This window comes from Fomitiporia mediterranea, assembly GCF_000271605.1.
Source record: "Fomitiporia mediterranea MF3/22 unplaced genomic scaffold FOMMEscaffold_8, whole genome shotgun sequence".
Taxonomy (NCBI): Eukaryota; Fungi; Basidiomycota; class Agaricomycetes; order Hymenochaetales; family Hymenochaetaceae; genus Fomitiporia; species Fomitiporia mediterranea.
In genome coordinates this window covers 2,187,079-2,205,822 of record NW_006760393.1, presented here as the reverse complement: position 1 = coordinate 2,205,822, position 18,744 = coordinate 2,187,079, and the positions used below count along the sequence as shown (strand labels likewise).

General features: G+C 44.5%; 7 protein-coding genes across 7 annotated transcripts; 1 reads left to right on the top strand and 6 right to left on the bottom strand.

Annotated features, from left to right (window-relative positions):
* Nucleotides 1-18: 18 nt before the first annotated feature.
* On the bottom strand, nucleotides 19-2,023 carry FOMMEDRAFT_111185 (tetrahydrofolylpolyglutamate synthase; the record flags this gene model as incomplete). The annotated part of the gene is made up of 9 exons (XM_007268613.1): nucleotides 1,824-2,023; nucleotides 1,661-1,775; nucleotides 1,480-1,607; nucleotides 1,346-1,429; nucleotides 1,128-1,292; nucleotides 931-1,063; nucleotides 601-877; nucleotides 346-570; nucleotides 19-304 (listed from the first exon to the last, which is right to left on the bottom strand). The coding sequence occupies exons 1-9, from the start codon at nucleotides 1,974-1,976 to the stop codon at nucleotides 19-21; spliced, it is 1,566 nt and encodes a 521-aa protein (XP_007268675.1). The 5' UTR covers nucleotides 1,977-2,023.
* Nucleotides 2,024-2,240: 217 nt separating this feature from the next.
* On the bottom strand, nucleotides 2,241-3,365 carry FOMMEDRAFT_169527 (uncharacterized protein; the record flags this gene model as incomplete). Its single annotated transcript, XM_007268612.1, has 1 exon — nucleotides 2,241-3,365. The coding sequence occupies one exon, from the start codon at nucleotides 3,363-3,365 to the stop codon at nucleotides 2,241-2,243; it is 1,125 nt and encodes a 374-aa protein (XP_007268674.1).
* Nucleotides 3,366-3,517: 152 nt separating this feature from the next.
* FOMMEDRAFT_111183 (uncharacterized protein) lies at nucleotides 3,518-5,045 on the top strand (the record flags this gene model as incomplete). Its single annotated transcript, XM_007268611.1, has 5 exons — nucleotides 3,518-3,706; nucleotides 3,757-3,910; nucleotides 3,970-4,189; nucleotides 4,247-4,364; nucleotides 4,416-5,045. The coding sequence occupies 5 exons, from the start codon at nucleotides 3,518-3,520 to the stop codon at nucleotides 5,043-5,045; spliced, it is 1,311 nt and encodes a 436-aa protein (XP_007268673.1).
* Nucleotides 5,046-5,169: 124 nt separating this feature from the next.
* Nucleotides 5,170-9,409, bottom strand: FOMMEDRAFT_111179 (ARM repeat-containing protein; the record flags this gene model as incomplete). The annotated part of the gene is made up of 20 exons (XM_007268610.1): nucleotides 5,170-5,417; nucleotides 5,475-5,589; nucleotides 5,642-5,820; nucleotides 5,884-6,228; nucleotides 6,287-6,496; nucleotides 6,548-6,619; nucleotides 6,673-6,740; nucleotides 6,801-6,846; nucleotides 6,893-7,042; nucleotides 7,104-7,281; nucleotides 7,340-7,490; nucleotides 7,543-7,633; nucleotides 7,695-7,849; nucleotides 7,902-8,012; nucleotides 8,078-8,369; nucleotides 8,420-8,629; nucleotides 8,684-8,864; nucleotides 8,915-8,976; nucleotides 9,027-9,099; nucleotides 9,168-9,409. 20 exons carry the CDS (start codon nucleotides 9,407-9,409, stop codon nucleotides 5,256-5,258), a joined length of 3,093 nt encoding a protein of 1,030 aa, XP_007268672.1. The 3' UTR covers nucleotides 5,170-5,255.
* Nucleotides 9,410-10,998: 1,589 nt separating this feature from the next.
* FOMMEDRAFT_147931 (cystathionine gamma-synthase) lies at nucleotides 10,999-13,113 on the bottom strand. The gene is made up of 13 exons (XM_007268609.1): nucleotides 12,984-13,113; nucleotides 12,784-12,917; nucleotides 12,686-12,733; nucleotides 12,584-12,634; nucleotides 12,405-12,532; nucleotides 12,326-12,350; nucleotides 12,175-12,274; nucleotides 12,043-12,119; nucleotides 11,952-11,987; nucleotides 11,646-11,900; nucleotides 11,533-11,586; nucleotides 11,362-11,472; nucleotides 10,999-11,304 (listed from the first exon to the last, which is right to left on the bottom strand). Exons 1-13 carry the CDS (start codon nucleotides 13,090-13,092, stop codon nucleotides 11,242-11,244), a joined length of 1,191 nt encoding a protein of 396 aa, XP_007268671.1. The 5' UTR covers nucleotides 13,093-13,113; the 3' UTR covers nucleotides 10,999-11,241.
* A 2,414-nt stretch (nucleotides 13,114-15,527) lies between these two features.
* FOMMEDRAFT_158534 (uncharacterized protein) lies at nucleotides 15,528-16,389 on the bottom strand (the record flags this gene model as incomplete). The annotated part of the gene is made up of 2 exons (XM_007268608.1): nucleotides 15,528-15,804; nucleotides 16,151-16,389. The coding sequence occupies 2 exons, from the start codon at nucleotides 16,387-16,389 to the stop codon at nucleotides 15,528-15,530; spliced, it is 516 nt and encodes a 171-aa protein (XP_007268670.1).
* Nucleotides 16,351-18,429, bottom strand: FOMMEDRAFT_111174 (cystathionine gamma-synthase; the record flags this gene model as incomplete). The annotated part of the gene is made up of 13 exons (XM_007268607.1): nucleotides 16,351-16,632; nucleotides 16,691-16,801; nucleotides 16,862-16,915; nucleotides 16,975-17,229; nucleotides 17,282-17,317; nucleotides 17,373-17,449; nucleotides 17,509-17,608; nucleotides 17,660-17,684; nucleotides 17,734-17,861; nucleotides 17,920-17,970; nucleotides 18,026-18,073; nucleotides 18,124-18,254; nucleotides 18,321-18,429. The coding sequence occupies 13 exons, from the start codon at nucleotides 18,427-18,429 to the stop codon at nucleotides 16,570-16,572; spliced, it is 1,188 nt and encodes a 395-aa protein (XP_007268669.1). The 3' UTR covers nucleotides 16,351-16,569.
* Between the last annotated feature and the right edge of the window lie 315 nt (nucleotides 18,430-18,744).

Here is an 18,744-nt window from a genome sequence, read left to right as displayed (position 1 = left end):
AAACCCAGAAGTCGGAAATCATAAAGCAACCTCGCTCAATCCAGAAACCTCTATTACTCCCCCTACGAGATGCAAACTGCCAGCCACTAGGACATCGACAGGCCTGTGTTCTTTATTTATACCATTAATTCCTGGATCTCGCAAGCTTCGTATGAGCTGGACAGTGTTCTCGATAGATTTCTCTACGTGGATATTTGCGTTGGGGAAATTGGGCAGGAGTGACGCCCATGCCTCCGCGAGTTCACGTTGAGTCTTGAGAGGGTCTACGGTCTCCTCAGCAACAACACGACTCGTCAAATCTGTACTACAATTTAGTCTTGAAAGAGAGTTGATCTTCTAGTGCACTTGCCTCCTTTAAACCCTCCATCGGCGTAAGTGACGTTTGACGTGAATACTACGTGGTCAAAGAAGTATTCCACATCCGTGTTATCACCGTGCAACTGCATCTGTGCTTTAGCCTTCGTGAGGATTGTGGAGAGGAACGAAGAACCATTGCGACCATTCGTGCAGTTGAAAACAAGGACTCGTCTAGGCGTAGTTCTGAATAAAGCAAAATGATAAGGGACCATCCTTACCAACGATACTGCAAGGCCAACTCACGATAGCCCCCTGAGACCAGTACTTGGACTGAAGAACCACTGAGCACAGCATTCAAGGCTATCTTTCGTGTGAGCACCGTCAAGGAACCAAGTTATTCCGTTATATGAGGGATCTTCTACAGTTTGACATCGTCCAGGCCATCGTGCATTCTCGAGTCCTTGAACGAGTGCGGAGGAGAGCGTCGTGGATGATGTTACAGACGCTTTTCGGCAGAGGAACTCCTGTGCAAGATGTACTGCGAGATTGGCGTTCTGATACTGGTGAAGACCAGGTAGTCCTAATAGTAGTTGAGTCGGGGAAGAACGGGAATTGGTAAGAAGGTTTGCTTGCCGAGCTTGATATCTGAAAGCCCTGGTGTAAACGGAACGATAGCAAATCTTGATGCTTTCCTATCTCCAGCTTGCTTTTCTAAGACCTCTAGTCCGTCTTCGGGCTGGTTGACTGTGAACGCAGGGACTCCTTCCTGAAATTCGGGATCCACGTCAACATTGCCAAGCATACTAGACGAGAAAGAAGAAAAGAAGAACTTTATATATACCACCCTTCTGCCACGCAATCTCCTTTATTGTTTTTCCGAGAACGGCGACATGGTCAATCCCAAGAGCGGAGACGCCTGTAACAACCGGTTTCGGGACGATGTTCGTACAATCGTAGGCTCCGCCAACACCGACTTCCAGAATAGTCGCGTCAACCTGCCCAAGGCTTGGTTAGACGTGAGTAAAGAATGAAAAGGTCGGCTAGCTACTTTGAGTTCCATGAATGCGTGGAACGCGACGAGTGTTACCATCCTGAAATACATGGGTTTCGGAGTCGTTTCATCATATTTTCTCTATAATGAGACCTTAATATTCGCGAAAAAAAGGGAGATGTACAACTTACAATGTCGTTCTTCTCTAATCTATCCCAGACCTCAAAAAAGTATTTAGCGAATAGGTCTTCTGCGATTGGCTTCCCATTAATTCTTATGCGTTCGCGAACAGCAACAAGGTGAGGTGAGGTATAAAGGCCTACGAACTTTAAATAAGTTTTGATATTTGGTTTACTAAGTAATATAACATACCGATTGTCCATTGAGGCATTGCATGGCGAAGTATCGAGTCAATAAATGCACATGTAGAGCCTTTCCCTTTAGTTCCGGTAACGTGTAAGACATTCAGCTTGTTCAGATCCTGGGGCTTCACGGGGGTCAGAGAGCAGAATATATTCTTATATGATTGGTCTACCAAATAACCGATCCTCTTCAGGTACTCTTCCGTATCGTGCATGGCAAATTTCTCGATTCGGCCTCCCGAAGCCAAATTAGCCTGGATCGTTGCTTGATTAGACTGCAGACTGTTTAAGCAGTCAATCGCATCCTTGTACGACCTCGTTGCCATTTTTCGAGTTCTAGCCGTCAGTGCTACGAGAGATAACCGTGGACGACGTAGGAGCGCCCTTGAGCATAGCATTCAAAATTTGAGATGCAAGAAGTGGTGGACGTCGATCAGCCAACCAAAATGAGATAAAGGCGGTGGTCCGGGGTCCTCTTATTTATGCATCTTATATCGCCAAGTTTTACCTCGAAGTCAAATTGTACACTAAAATAGTTATTTTCATGAGTTAGAATGAGCGCTTAGTTCTACCTGAATACATGCAGCAGTCTAGTCTACAATGAAAGGTCCCATTTTATCATCATTACCATTTTCAATCTCGCTTTGACGTTTATGCAGTTCAATCTTTGCCGAGTCCCAGAGATTCTGGCCTCCCCTTGCTGCAGCCAACCATAGATTCTCTAGCCCACGAAGTCCATCGATTGGCAGGGCGTAAGCTTTACGATTGAAACGGTTTGCATCCAGAACGAGGCTCGTTGGATCGTGATATAAGCGATGGGTAGATAAATGACTTTCGATGTTGAGTCGGCCGTCGGAAGGAAAGAGGAATACCATCATTTCAATCTGCTCAGCCGAATTCAATAATCTCCATCCACCAGACTTCTCGAATAATTCAAGCGAAGTATATGCCCTCTCGGAATCGTTGTGGATTACGGAGTTATCAAGGACAAGAGGAACCGCGACATGAGTTAGTGCCGGAAAGTGCTGGATGGACACTGGGAGCCCATTTCTATGAAAATATCCATATGTCGTGAAGTGTGAAAGGTATTTAAAGATTTTAACGCAATCCTCAGATCGTGTATATTGTCCTTCCATGATTAGTGATGGCGTCGAATCCAGAAGAGTTAAATCCGTTAAATCCGGGTAAGGAGTTAGCCCAGCAGGCTGAGTAGCCGGATCCCTCGCCATCATTGAGTCGAAGTGTTCGGCTTTATTCGAGAGAAAATGGGAGAAAGTTGTTCCAGTCATTGCAAGGTTGCGAACATTGGCGCATAAGTGCAACAATAGGCGCGTATAAATATGGTCCTCGAGACTCAGAGCCGGGTAACTATCCTGCCTGGCTAGTGGGATAAGCCATAGGTTCGTAATTAGACCTGCTCGATTCCGCGTCTCTTGTGATGGTCTGAGCGCGGGAATGTCGTTGAAGCTGAGACGAAACAGGTCGATAATCAATCTATCCTTCGGAAACGGCAATGTTGCGATGCCCAATGCACTGAAGAATCCGCTCCGTTGGGATTTGTCAACCAGGGTGACTGTGGAATAAAGAGCACGTTCGACAAGCCTTTTGGTCCAAGATGACGTGATAGCTAGTGCACGGGCACATTCGGGGTGCTTGTAAGCGGCGAAGAGCAGAATCTCGTCTATAATCTCAGAGGGTAGACTCGACAAATTCATGCTTGGGCGTCGAAGTGGTGTAAGGCAAAGACGAATGCACGTGACATGGGTACTCGTCAGCAAGCGGTATCTGGGGTCGTCCTTTCGCTTTTCACATGAAGAAGCACTTAGACTTTTGCTCTCCGGATTTCATGTTCTTCAATCAAAACACTATGTCTTCGCGCTGGCAACGAGCCTGGGATGAAGCAGAGGTTCAAATTGAAGCATGGAGGAATATGCAGATTTCGTCTAGTCTGCAAAAGCGGGTGTTACGCGTCGGCCAGTTAGATGCGGAATTGCTCGACGAAGAGCTTGTTCAGATTCTGCAGGAACCGTTAACAAAAGCATTCGGAATTGTTAATGTAAGTTGGTCCGTGTTCTATCAGCGGAATTTGCGATGGACTGATATCAGTCAGCTTTACGATCAAAATTGGAGCCCGAACTAGCCTTAATAATTAGATTAACGCTATACAAATTCTCAATGTGGGACTTGGGTGCAACATACGGTGCAAAACTTCAAGACCTTCGCTATCACTATTCCAAATCCCCGGCTGGCAAATTAGCACGTAGGCCCTCTTAATCCATATTCTGTCCTGCTCTGCAGCTCATCGTCGATTGCTCTTAGCTTCCGGTTTGCCTAAGAGAATTCTAGCTTCGCATGCGCTTCTGACAGTGTTAATCCCATACCTTCACAATAAGCTCAGAGGCCACGCCTTATCGAATGCTTGGCCGGACACTCCCACCACGGACAAGAGGCGTAAGGCTTGGAATATTATAACACAGCTTGAGTCATTGCATTCTGCGGCTGCTCTATTGGGGTTTGTTGTCTTTCTCTGGAACGGGAGGTGCGATTATCCGTTACATCACTATGAGCTTTTCGTTTGACTTACGCGCGTTCTCAGATATCGCACTCTAGCGGATAGGCTCCTATCACTTCAATTAATTCCTTCTTGCAGATTTACGAACCGACAAGTGAGCTACGAGTTCATGAATCGCCAAATGGTCTGGCATGCTTTCACCGTGAGTTTGATTGTCGAACTAATTTATAACTGAAGGCTAATTCATGTTCAGGAGTTTCTATTACTGTTTCTTCCTGTGTTCAGCTCTCGGGCGTTTCGCAGGACGTACAACCAATTGAGCTCTCGCTTTCGAAATCTCACCTGGAGCTCGATACTCCCCTCAAGCTCCGCAACGCTTTCTCAGGATCCCTCACAGAAGCCAGTTGACCGTGGCAGGTTTTTCAGCCTTTCAGATGACCAATGTGCTATCTGTGCAGAAAGGGTATCGTTCGGCCTATCATCTCTCACATCCGTCGGTACTTCAACCGAAGCGAACCCATTCGGCGCGTATCTACAATCTGCCGCTTCTTTACCTTCAAGCAGTTCCGCGGAAGGCAATGCAGACCATAACGTAGATGGGCCTCCCACACACCCTATTACGACTCCATACAGAGCATCCTGCGGGCATATCTATTGCTACGCTTGCCTCTCAGAGAAACTTCTGCGAGCAGTGGACGATGGAGAGGATGGTTGGTCTTGTTTACGTTGCACAGAACTCGTGCGGAGCTGCGAGCGTGTAGACGCAATACTTCACGATGACTCTTCACGAACAAGTGATGGTTGGGAAGCCGACGAAGATATTGCTTCTTTTGAAAGCGATATGGATACGTCATTAGATAGCGAACATGATTATCGGTTTTAGCATTCGTTCGTTCGTCTAATATACAAAAACACGTGATTTGACATTTACAAGACTGTCATTATATCAAATGGTTGATTGTTATAGCAGGATTCAAAACAAGATTAGCATGGTCTGGATAATCAGTTTCGCGGTAGTCATAGATCGTGGAGAAATGGACAATTCTAAAGATATCATCATCAGGGAAAGTTTCTTATTGTTACCCCTCCTTACTCAAGAAGAAAGATACTCCTTAAGTTGTTTCAGTACACCAGGATCGGTGTCCTTCAAGTAGGTTGACTCAAAGACGGGCCCGTACAATGTCTGAGCCTGTTGAAGCTTTTGGCCAACGAATGTTGTCAGTTTTTGTGTCTCGACCGGATCGCGCAGGTAGATCTAGACAATCGAATGCAATATTGAGAATTTGTGTTAAAGTAAAGTTTATAGGCCTACCTGTCTCCAACGTTCGTGTTCTGGAGTGCCTACAATGTCATCTAATGAATCTGGCAAAACAGTCCCGCTGTCCTTCCAGAACGTAACGAGAGCGGATAGCGTAGATAGAGTATTTCTGAAAGCAGAGCATGTTAATAAATCGCCGATCGACGTCGAGGTAATCATACTCGGAGTCTTCATCTTGAATCTCCACCAGGGCCTCTTTCATCTCTCCGAACACGTCTAACCAGAGGTTGAAGATCTCGCCGTTAAGACGCTCCAGAACCTCAGGCCTTCCTTCAGCAACGAGGCAGGCAATCCCCATAGCAGCCAACTTGCGATACCGTGGCTCTGACATGTTATCAAACTAGCAGATGACCAACAAGTACGTCTTAGGTATTCATAGGGCGGAGATTGGAACTGGACTTACCCTTCGCCACCACTGATCGAGGAGTCCGTCCCATAGTTCCTTTTCCGGCTTATTTAATTTCACTGCCGTTGCAGACATTAGTTGTGATAAGACGCGCGGATCGTTTAATGCTATTCGTGCGAACAAGCAGACTTGCTCCGTTAATAGCATGGTCAGGGATTTGTCTTCCATGAGACTTGAAATCACATTGGAAAACACATTTGATGCGTGGAATGCATCCGCCCATAGAGGTGAAGGAGACAACCGCACGACCAACTGCAGAAGGATAATCATATCCTTCTGATTTGTTTGAATAGCCTTTTCGAGTGCATTGGAGAGAGCATTAAAGAGGGGCGATGCAAAAGCCTACGTTAAAAGAAAGAATAAGCAATTGTATAATAATATCTAAGGCAATTACCCCTACCTGTACAACAGTAGGCGCATCAAGAACAAGGTATGACTTGACTACTGTGGCACTTGATCCCAGCAGGTCAAGGTTTTCAGAGAGGAGGGCAATTGCAATTGGAAAGAGCTGGAGCAAAGAGGGTGCACCATTGACGCTCTCTAGAGTGACAGCGTTTCTCATACATGTCTTCCACAAGTCCAAGGCATCCTCGTCTAATCCTATACGAAGCTTGGTAATTACGTTAATAACAGGCAAGTTAGACAAGAACGAGTTACTCACGCTATCAGAAAAGCTGTCCTGCAGTAAGGGTACTGTTATCGAATTCAGCAAGACAGAGTCTTGCTTTGATGCCTAATGCAAAAAGATCAGGTCGTGTCTACACACAGAAGAAAAAGTGTTTATACCGCAACGAGCTTGGACACGGTTTCTAACAGCACTGCCTTGTATAAGAAGTCTCCCTCGGCAGAAATCCCTGCAATTTGATTAAAAAATAGATCAAAAAGTATGTCACGTTAGCATAAGCAATGCATACAGAGCTGAGGTATAGCATTTGAAATTGTCTCCATGTACGGAACTATCTACAAAGAGGTTAGCGAAAAGTTGAAGAAATAATCTAGTGCTTACTTTATCGTCCATGCTTTCGATCACGACATTTAGGCTCTGTGTTACGCGACGCTTAGCTTCTAACGTGTCAGCCTCAGCCATTAGATCAAGTAGTTGAGAAACAGCAGCAGGTAGGAATGGCATGAAACTATCTGCACTGAATTGAAGGCTCTGCGGAAAGAATCAGTAAGCAAGTGACAAGGAAAGCCTCCAATCACATATGTATACATACATCTACGCACTCGCGCAACGAGCTCGCAGCGGTAAACCTCACGACTTGGTCAGATCCCGGCTCTCGGTTTGTCAACAAGTGGATTAGAATGTGCCATATGTTGTTTCCCGGCTGAATACACTCGTCGCTGACTAATTTACCTAGCAGCCAGGCAATACGCCTCTTGAGTATAGGAAAGCTAGAGGCACAGTAAACGGTCAGCTTTAATTTAATGAGAATAGGATCTTCCTACGTACTTGGGGTTCGGGTCTCTGACCTCGGCAGTGAGACTGTTCGCGATCCAATCTTGAAACGGTATCACATCGACAAGCCGCCTTGCACAACGTCCAATAGCACAGTAAAGTGCTTCTTTTTGAAGGATTGTATTGAGGTCAGATGCTGGTACACCTGAATCACAGATTCAGAATGACGTGGATGCATGAGCGGAGAAGATCCATACCGACTATTTGATCAAACGTCGCTTTTAGCAAAGGCGTTACAAAATCCCTATACTGGTTCGCAAGGGCCATGAGGACCCTCTCCCCACAAGGCTGGTTAATGAAGGATACATTATTAGTCAATATAACAAATGGGCAATCGGAGTTGACTCACCCGTAACTCGTATTCCCATTGTTCGTTCTCTTTGTCCTCAAGATTGGCCCATTCCTCTGGGTCGGCAAGCCAGGCGTCGAGATCCTTCGGGTTCAGAGGGATGAAGCGCGTCACAAGCAGTTTGACAGCTTCGTTAACGAACTCTTCGGAAAAGGCTACATGGGAACGGGGTGAGCAATAAGAAGTAGTAAAGCATTTATCACTGACTAGCAGCTCCATTTGGTCCCTTCTTCGTCAAGCTCCATTGTCCAAGACTCTCTTTAAAGAGAACCATTGCCTGGACTATAAAGCGAACAGGAAAGACGGCATATTGGGAATCTGACGCGTGAATATGGCCACAAAGATTTATAAGTCAACCAAAAGGAAATGTATGAAGTGCATACCAGCAATGTATTCGGGTGGTCCGTTGGTTGCTTGTACGACTTTACTCCAGTAGTAAAGCACGAGATCGCTACAGCTACTCAGAGCAACAAACTTTGAACAGTTCAACTGCTGCATCCGGCGAAAGAGTTTACCGTATTGACGAATGTGACGAGTAAGGTAATCGATAGAACGAGACGCATTCGGATTTGTGGGTTGTTCCGCCAAAGAAGATCCTAGAGAGGAGACGACCGTGATGCGTAACTCTTCAAGGCCCTGCAGCTGTATCGCAGAACCCTCGAAAAAGCTCACAACCTAACCAAATGAGGCGAGTTTCTAATATGACATTGAAAGTCATCACTGACCCATGGTTGCATCTCGCCAAAGCTATTCAAATTTATTCTGTGCCATGCCCATACGGCCATCCTCGACAAGCATTTATAAGCAGTATGTGCACATGCAATGACATCTGCAGTAGATCGCTCGTTGATTAAGGAGGTGCTAATGATTGACGGGAAATTGGACGAAAGCTTGTTGTAATGTTCTTGTAACTGGAGATGTAGCCCTTCGACCAACTGATTGTTGCATTCATTCAGAACAAAGGTCAACGTAATAAGGCTCGTGCTCACCTTTCCCATGGTCTTAATTCCAGCAGGCATTTTTATTGATGAGAATTCTTTAAGGATGTAGTTTACGATGTCCAGAGAACGACCTAGCACTAGTGCTGCTCTAGGATCGCTGCCTCCAGAGGTTACGAAGGAATTAAGAGCGCTTTCGCTAGCAGATAGGAGATCTTGCATGAGGTTGGGCCTAATTGATTCGTCATATGAGGCTGAAATCGATAAAGGCAAGTATCAAACCAGGCGAGAGGATAATCGACCCGTGCCATCTTTGCAATGTTAATTTTATTGCAGTCTGCAATCTGAATAAAGGTCGCTATATGCTACAGCAAAACAAGCGAGGATCACATACGACATCATCTTCTTCATCTAAGAAGGTTAGGCAGCGACCACGAATTTGGATCTTTTGGGCATCCGATGTGAGTCTACGATGGAGTGGATAATTAGCATAAGTAATAAAACTCGCAATAGTACCGCGGCAGAGAGATTAAACCTTCTTCCCCTCCAGTTGGCAAGTGCATTGTTCTTGAATTGTATGATTGCTTGCCGCCTAATATTCAGGGGAACGCTGCGCTGAGCTGCGATCGCGGTCAGGCAATCGAATGTGCCATGCATGTCAAGCATCTCCTTCAATCTCGTGGCCGAAGAGGTGACAAGGGTTGGATCTTGACTTGCAGCCCCTGCGACGACATTGTATAGCTCATCTGGATCAACAGTAGCAGGTGGACGACTCATGGTCAGGAGGATAGCGTGAAACGCCAACAGTTGCGCCGTAGAAGCGGTTTGAATATTGGAAACGCAGCCGCAGCGACACGGTCGCGAAATTTCGACGCGTTACCACGTGACCGCCGATCACTAGGCGTCCACGTAACTGTAAGAAAGTTGGCACAAGGGGCTAAGCACCTTAGCGCCTACTCCACTGTACTCAAACCTCTCCTTCCTACGATTTTGAAATGGAAAAGTATTCAGCTTATAGAGTACGTGACATATTTGTGGTCAAATTTATCATGTGTTCAACCCCATAAATTACAATTTAGGATCCCGGGACTGGTATTCAAGTTCGTGTTATTTTAACGCTTACTTGGTGTCATTGACTGGACACTGAGTCTTGCACAAGCCTTTTCTTTCGCCAGTACCTTCTCAAGAGTCTGGCTCTTTCGTGACGCTATTAAAACCAGCTCTGTACATCATTAGCGCGTTGCGTACTGTTCTTGTACTTGCTGTCACTCTTCTGTACATTGTTCTCGTTCAAGGGGTATGCACACTCCTTGTAAGCCGATCATCACGTTCTGGTAACAGAATGGATGCTGATTGACATTCGTAGCTCCCAATACCGCCAATATATCGGACTATCACATCCACATTAACGTCACTTTTGTGTCGCCTGTCCCTCCTAATCGTTGGCGTGTATTGGATCCCGGTCGAGGTGGTACGGCGGAAGAGAGGGTGAGGAGCACGCTTCTTCCGTGTCTGTACAACTGACGAGGGAATATTTTTGTCCTTTAGACGTTTGGCTATTAAAGAAGCTTGGTCCCCCAAATCAGGCGATGTAATAATTTCAAATTGGATTTCATGGCTTGAAATTGCGTGGCTTGCCTTCAGGTCCGTCGTTAAAAATTATGCGTATCCCAATCAACAGATTGATATTCCTCTAGATTCAATCCAGTTTTCGCTCTTCCAATCACAGATCCCGTTGAAAAAGTGGCTTCGCTGACTAGTTCTCCCTCACGAGTTACACCAGGTAGAAGAACGGGAACAGGCTCCGCGGCAGTGACCCTTCCAAATCAAAGTCGCGTTCAAACAAAACGTTCCGAGATTCGCGGTTTCGTAGAGGTCTCCTTACTTCGCATGTTAGTGTCCTGTGGACACGTACCTCCTTATGGCATGCAAAACGTACCTGATCTGGTGACTTTCGACGAAGTACGTTTGCGTGCAAAGAATGCTGGCAAACCGCTGGTTTTGTTTCCGGAGTGCACCACGAGTAATGGCCGAGGCTTACTACGCTTTTCCAACGTGCTTAAAGGCATTCCTGTACCTGTCAAGAACTTTGATGTCTTCATTATGTGTATCAGGTAAGGAATTACTAAAATCGAGTGAAAAAGCAAATTAATGCTAACGCATCTACGGAAAGAATCGACCCTCCAACGACGTTATCTCCCACGTTATCCCTACCTATCCCATCTCCTCTATCTATCTTCAATCCGATTCCTCACATATTTTCCATTTCCTCGTCAATTATACCCCACACGCTTTCCATGCGCCTCCTTGCCCCGAGCGAATCACCCAGTTCAGGCACCTTCCTGCTCAACGAGGTCATTTCAGGGCCGGTCAAAGAAGAGGATGCATTTATAGAGGCATGTTCCGCTCTGATGTCTGATATAGGTAGAGTGAAACGAACGGGAATGGGGTGGGAAGAAAAGACATTGTTCTTGGAGTTTTACAGAGACAAAAGTAGACGATAGCGGGATTCAAAAGCTCTTTACGAGAGTCGATATGTGCATCTTATATTCCATTGTAGGTCGTCTTGCTTTCAGAAAAAGCCCTATCTTAGGCTAGCAATGTGCAATTCACAGCTTTGCCTTTTCCTGTACCGCTCTTTTCAATGCTTGTCTGAAATCAGCCTTCAGGTCCTGTAAAGAACACGGATGATGAGACCGCGAGGTTTGGCTGAATGGGAAACACAATACCTCTAGTTCTTCGACACCAATACTGACGCGAATCAGACGCGGGTCGGCCGACGGATCGGGATTGACGCGGTGATCGATGAGGCTTTCAACACCTCCGAGACTCGTAGCAGCCTAGTATTACATCATTAGACATCAAAATGGATGTAGGAAAGTCAAAGAGATGCGACATACCACCAAATACTTGACAAGGTGTGGTAGCACAGCCGCATATTCCTTCTTCTCAAGCTTTGCACAGATTAACACCCGTCAACGATCTACCAGAGCCAAGCTAAGGAGTAACCTACCAAGAAGGCGAACGTCGCGCTCCATCCTCCTTCCATCTGCTTCGCAATATCCCAGGACGCTGTTTTCGCTTGCAAACTGGTCTGAAACACCTTGTGGATTATACCACCCGGGACGCCATCCCACTCTTGTCCAGTGGGAGTCTGCGAGACCCGGTCAAGCCATTGAGCAAGAGCTGTCGCCGTCTGTGATTGCCTTGGAATTCGAAGATGGAAAGTACGCAGAGAGCGCAAGAGGAGCCATGCTTCAAGAGAACCCTAACGGCAAGCTTAATAGGTAGATAGGAACGGACTGTGGAGAGAAATTACCATCACGTTCCCCATATACGTACGATCCGTCCACAACTTGTAATTTGACTTCAGTGAATTGCTATGACGCGTATTAATGGAAACAGCCTACTTCCTTCCATTGATCAAGATTCTTCACGAGTAGTATACCACACAGCAAATCGGAGTGGCCTCCGAAATATTTCGTCCCTATACGGAAAGACAGTAGATGAGCTTAAGATCGATGATCAGAATGACTGCATACCGCTGTGCATAATGCAATCTGCACCCCATTTGAATGGGTACTGTAAAGGAGGAGGACCAAGAGTCGAATCGATAAAAAGGTATCCCTTCGCTGCATGGACCTAGGTAATCTTTATGAATAAGCAGAGTTTCGTCGTTTGAATCTCTCGTACCTTATCTGCGTAATACTGTATGTTCCTGGGTAAAAAGAGTATTAGTTTGTTCTGCCAGACTCTTCTCACTTAAATCTACCTTGCTTCCCCTGTCGGATTTAAAGGAGTCTCAAGCCAACAAAGTGTACCTTCTTCATATTCATCGTCAATGCCGATAATCTTTACCTCCTTAATCCTTCTATAAGTTGCGATTGTTTGATGACAACCCTATACACGACAATTAAGCATTGCTTCAAATCATGTTCATGTCCTTCGTACCTGATAGCCGCCGGTGATAGCAATACAAGTAGGCTTGTAATGGACCAGAGCCTAGGAGAAAATTTAGATTAAGGCGAACGAAATTCCGAAACTATTGTTTACCGCAAAGCCAGCCGCCAGTCCAGACGCATACGTTATAGCATAACCTCCCTTGAATAAATAAACAGGTAGTCACTCATCCAGTCAAGCTCACTCCTTACATTGATTTCAGACAGGATCTTCTCCGCTCTTGTGCTATTGTCTTGAGTAAACCGCGAATAAAAATGACGAACCGGGTCCCATGGGTGGTCAAGCGTTTTGGCAATGGTACTAATATCCGTAGGCGTTTTGTGCGCTTTCTCATAGTTAAACGTGTTAGCACCAGAAATTCAAGCAACAAACTATTTGAAACCACACTTACTTGAGGTTACAGAGATTGAAGGAGCGACTTCATGTTTGTCTGAAGAAGCATCCCCGTGGATTAGTCTTGTGCCATTCACAGACGGCAGATCTTTCGGTTTAGAGCTCATGAAAGCAGAAGCAGTGTTGTCGATGCTCGTGGTATACCAGCAATGCACCAGAGAGAAGACAGTATACCAGCGGGAATGGTGGGGGCATAACTATTGATATTTAAATCGTTGTCCCTATTGTGGCGGTGCTTCAGCCGGAGTTGCTGCGGTCAAAGTCTGCACAGTCGAAAGACTCGAGACTCTGATCGGGCTCTGTTGATGCCAAACTTTGAGTGTCTGCTGGCGTGGGTGGTGACCTAATGAAACATGATATCAAAGAACGTCAGGGTCTAAGGAAAGATTTCATACTTCTTCTACTTCATGTCTGGCTGATCAGCATAGTATTATTTGACTCGAGTCCCGCCCTGTCTTTCATGGCATTTCAGAATTCTCTCGTCCGTCCTAATATTGCCGTTGAAAAACTTACCTTATTGATACCCTCTACAGGCATTGGACGTTCCTTTAAACACCAATTTCGTTTTCCCCCGCATTTCTTTCCACATCAAAAATTTACTTAAAAATTTATGTATCTAATGATTATATGTATAATACTATATGCCTGAATTTTTCCAAGCTATTAAGTGCTGTAAAAAAATTAATATGAAGATAAGAAAAAAGTAAGATTTTGTCACAAAAGTCGTTCCTTTGAACACCCCTGTGACACTCCATCACGCTAGCACACATTCAACCTGTCCACCCCTATCTTCTCAACTTGCACTCCTATGTTCACTCTCAGCTCACACCTCTTACTCTTGTTTGTACAGGCAATCGTTCTATAGTCATATCTGCACCTTTAGGCAAAATTCCTGTATTATTTGTTGTGTCCTCACAGGTCTAGGTTGTATTCACTACATCCAGATGCTACTTCTTCTTCATCAAGGCCCCTCTCTCATATTATGTTTGCTCACTAAGTATCTAAGTGAGTACTCTAGTAGGTTTTCAATTCATCATGGTGATGCTTGAGGAAACAATGTATGAATTTAGATCCACATTTTGTGTAATTAGGTCCATTTTGTGTAATTAGGTCCATTTTGTGCTTCAAGCAGTCAATCTACTGTATGTTAAATGTTATTGTGTATGAATGGACAGTCTCTGTCAGGCAAAATACAAATTAGCTAGGTAAGAGCAATCTCATCCTCCTCAATCAATTTTGTTTTTGAAGAATTGAACTTCACAATAGATTGTTTTCCAGCCACCCTATTCCTCAATGTGCCTACTGTAACTCCTTCAAACATGTCAGCTATTTTTTGTAACCCTTGATACTTTTCTAGTGACTGTTCAAGCTTAGCTTGGTACATTTCCACTACTTTAGCAATATTTTTTTCCTGCTCCTCTTTCTTTTCTCTCCTCTGTAATGATTTAGATTTAGCATGCTTTACCATAGAATAGGACTGTTAAGAGATAAGGAACAAAAAGAGAGAAAAAATTATTTATTTAGCAAATGTTACAGACTAATACCCTCAACCAATGTGTCATTAGGACTGTAGGTCAGTGTAGATCAGTGCAGATCAATGTAGATCAATGCCGATCATTTTACTCTCTTGTCACACTTTTTGAGCATTTTTAACAAATTACACAATATTAATTTAAGGACTGGTCCATTCAATATAATAAAAAATACATATTGTAGCTCTGAAGTAGAGGAATACAATAATATAATTTTTATGTTGAACACTGTAGCATAAGTAGCAGTAAAAAATTTGTCAGTAGTCTCATATTTGGAATTCATTCAATTTCAGCAGTATTGAATTTCTATACACTTTTCTACTGAATCAATTTCCTTCAGAATTCATATATATATAGTACATGTATGTATCTACATTTATCTATTTTTTTGAGTTTATTGGTTGAGTTATGCATGAATTAGAGGGGGGTGTTCAAAGGAACGTCCCTGTTTAAAGGAACGACCAATGCCTGTACGATCTTCAAATTGGGCTTCGTACACTCTTGAAAACTTGGTCGGAAGAGATGAGCTAATCGGCGCAAGATTGCCGTTACAGATCGGGTTGTAAAGCGTCTTCGAAAACACCGCAGGGACAGGCCGCAGTGGTAACCCTTCCCATTTAAATCGTGTTCAAACTGACGTTCCGAGGTTCACGGTTTCGTCGAGGTAACCTTATTTCGCATGCTACTCTCTGGACGCGTATCACCTTAGAGTATGCAAAACGTAACTGCTCTAGCGACCTTCGACTTGGTATGACAGTACTACATCACCAAAACGTGCAGAGTCTGACAAGGCAATATATTTACATGTAGACTTTATAAGCGAATATAAGGATCCACAATATGTAAAAAATATATGTCTTAGCAGTAAATTCCAATACATTTTCGTGTTCGATTTGGTGATGTAGTGCTTAAATTTAAGTGATACGTGCGGTACGGGCACTGACGCATCTACGAAGAATTGACCAACGGTGCTATCCTCAAAAGTACTAATATCTCAATCTATACGGTCTTCATGGTCCATCTTCAATCCATATTCCGCACATATTTCCCATTTCTTTGTTAATAATACCTCGTACAAATTCCATTCCGCTTCTTGCCCCGGGCGAATCGCCTAGTACCGGTACATTCATGCTCAATGAAGTTAGTGCTCCGCGCGTAGCGTATACGCTTACGCGCGTAAAATTTCCCACGTATACGCATACGCGCGTATAATTACGGGCGTAAACTGGGTCAGCAGGACCCATATACGATACGCTACTTCCGTATACGGCGTATACGGCGTATACGCTGTGCCAAATATAACAAGATACTTTACCTTAAAATAGCTCATAAAAGTACACTATCATCTTTCAAAACAAATGCTTGATATTACTGAGCTAAGAAAATGTATTGTAGTGCTGTTACACACAGAAATAAGACAGTTGAGTGTTGTGAGTTAATATCACGTGACAGCTCTAAACCTTCATGTGATGTACTGTAGTAACCATACTAACTGTAGTACTCATACTAGTACTTTTTAAGTTAAACAAGGTTGTTATATAGTATTAAAATGATTTGGTATATAAATAAGTAAAGTAAATGAGGTTTAGAAACTCAAACTTAGTATTTAATTAGAGAATATGCTTAGTAATACCGTATACTCGTATACGGCGTATACGGAAATTTTTTACTCATGGTATACGCATACGCGCGTAAATATACGCCCGTATTTTCAGCTAAAAATTTTCTCTTACGATACGGTGCGTAAGCGTATACGCTGCAGGCGTATCCGTAAATTACGCTACGGTGCGGAGCACTAAATGAAGTACTTTCGGGGCCAGCCAAAGAAGAGGACGAGCTTATAGAAGTATGTTCCACCTTGATATATGACATTGGTGGAGTGAAACGTACGGGAATGGCGTGGGAGGGAAACTATTCGTTGTTGGAATTTTATAGGGCAAAGTGGACGGTAGTAAGAGGAAAACTGTTCACTCCAATAGGTGTGTACGTTCTATATTCCATTATAGATCGTCTTGCTTTCAGAAGTCCTGTCTTAGGCTAATAATGCGCCATTTACAGCTTCGCCTTTTCCTGTGCCGCTCTTTTCAATGCTTGTCTGAAATCAGCCTTCAGGTCCTGTAAAGAACAAGAATGATGAGACTGCGAGGTTTGGCTGAATGGAAAGACGCAGTACCTCTAGTTCTTCGACGCCAATGCTGACGCGAATGAGACGCGGGTCGGACGACGGATCGGAAGACATACGATGCTCGATGAGGCTTTCGACACCCCCGAGACTCGTAGCAGCCTAGTATCGAGCCATGAAACATCAAAATGTATATAAGGAAGTCAATGAAGTGGGACATACAACCAAGTACCTGACAAGATACGGTAGTACAGCCGCATATTCCTTCTTCTCAAGCTTTGCAAAGAATAAAACCCGTCAGCAATCTACGAAGGCCAAGCTACAAAATAACCTACCAAGAAAGAGAATGTCGCGCTCCATCCACCATCCATCTGCTTCGCAATATCCCAGGTAGCTGTTCTCGCTTGCAAACTGGTGTGGAACACCTTGTGGATAATACCACCTGGCACGCCATCCCACTCCTGTCCAGCGGGAGTCTGCGAGACTCGGTCAAGCCATTGGGCAAGCGCTGTTGCCGTTCGTGACTGCCTAGGGATACGGAGGTGGAAAGTACGCAGAGAACGCAGGAGAAGCCATGCTTCAAGAGAACCCTGACGGCAAGCTTAATAGTTGAATATGGACGGGGTTGGGAAAAGGGGTTACCATCATGTTCCCCGCATACGTGCGATCCGACCATAACTTGTAAATGGACGTTAGTACGTTGCTATTACACGAATTAATGCAATCAGCTCACTTCCTTCCACTGATCGAGAGATTTCACGATCAGGATGCCACAAAGCAGATCAGAGTGGCCTCCGAAATACTTTGTTCCTATGCAAAGACATTGTGAGCCTATAGCCTTACGATCGATGGTTTGGATGCCCTCATACCGCTATGCATAATACAATCTGCACCCCATTTGAACGGGTACTGCAAAGGAGGAGGTCCGAAAGTCGAATCGATCAAAAGGTGTCCCTTCGCGGCATGGACCTAAATAATCTTCGTGAATAACCAGAGTTTCGTCATTTGAATCTCACGTACCTTATCTGCATAATACTGTATGTTTCTACGTGAGCATTAGCTTGCTTTTCCAGACTTTTCTCGCATGAATCTACCTTGCTTCCCCTGTCGGATTCAAAGGAGTTTCAAGCCAACAAAGTGTGCCTTCTTCATATTCATCGTCGATGCTAATAATCTTGACCTCTTTGATCCTTCTATAAATTGCGATTGTTTGATAACAGCCCTATGTGCATTGTTTACTATAAGCATTGCCTTAGAAAAGGATCGAAAGGCATTCTTACATGGTAGCCGCCGGTGATAGCAATACAAGTAGGGTTGTAATGGACTAGAGCCTAGAAGAAGATTTAGAACCAAAGGGAACAACACCGCTCCAGAATTAACGCTTACCGCAAAGGAAGATGTAAGTCCAGATGCATATGTTAGAGCGTAACCTCCCTAAGATAAATGTGTGAGCAATCCATTATCCAGTCAAGCTCACTCCCTACATTGATTTCAGACAGGATTTTCTCCGCTCTTGTGCTATTATCCTGTGTATACCGCGAGTATACATGACGAACCGGGTTCAGTGGATCAAACCCATTGGTAATCGTGCCAATATCCGTTGGCGTTTTGAATGCTTTCTCATAGTAGAACGTGTTATTACCAGAGTTTCGCGAATGGACCTGCTTGAAATCACACTTACTCGTGGTTACAGAGATTGAAGGAGCAACTTCATCTTTACTCAAGGAAGCATCCCCGTGGATTAGCCTTGTCCCATTCACAGATGGTGGGTCTTTCGGTTTAGAGGCCATGGTAGTATGAACCAGAGAAAACTAACCTAACTCGAAATCAATTTTTCCGAGGCTTCATTTATGACTCACATGTACAAGCCGGATAACGCCATTTTGGCATTCGCACACACGTAAAAGAATTCCACAACAGGATGCAATTTCTAAGACTACGGACATTGTTGTACGATACAAAATTGGCATGAGGAATAAAGCATGAATACACTGGTCTTACCCAGAGAAACGAGAAGCACGAAGGACATGCAGGATAATCCAATTGTTGTTTGCTGAGGCAGTTGTCTTAACTCCCAGCAAGCAGAAGACAATAAGTCGGATTGC

Coding starts and splice junctions, on each gene's coding strand:
- FOMMEDRAFT_147931 (XM_007268609.1), bottom strand. CDS start 13,092: ATGAGCTCTAAACCGAAAGATCTGCCGTCTGTGAATGGCACAAGACTA. Junction 12,635..12,685: donor GACTGGCGGCTGGCTTTGCG/GTAAACAATAGT, acceptor ATTTTCTCCTAG/GCTCTGGTCCATTACAAGCC. Junction 12,275..12,325: donor TACAGTATTACGCAGATAAG/GTACGAGAGATT, acceptor AAGATTACCTAG/GTCCATGCAGCGAAGGGATA.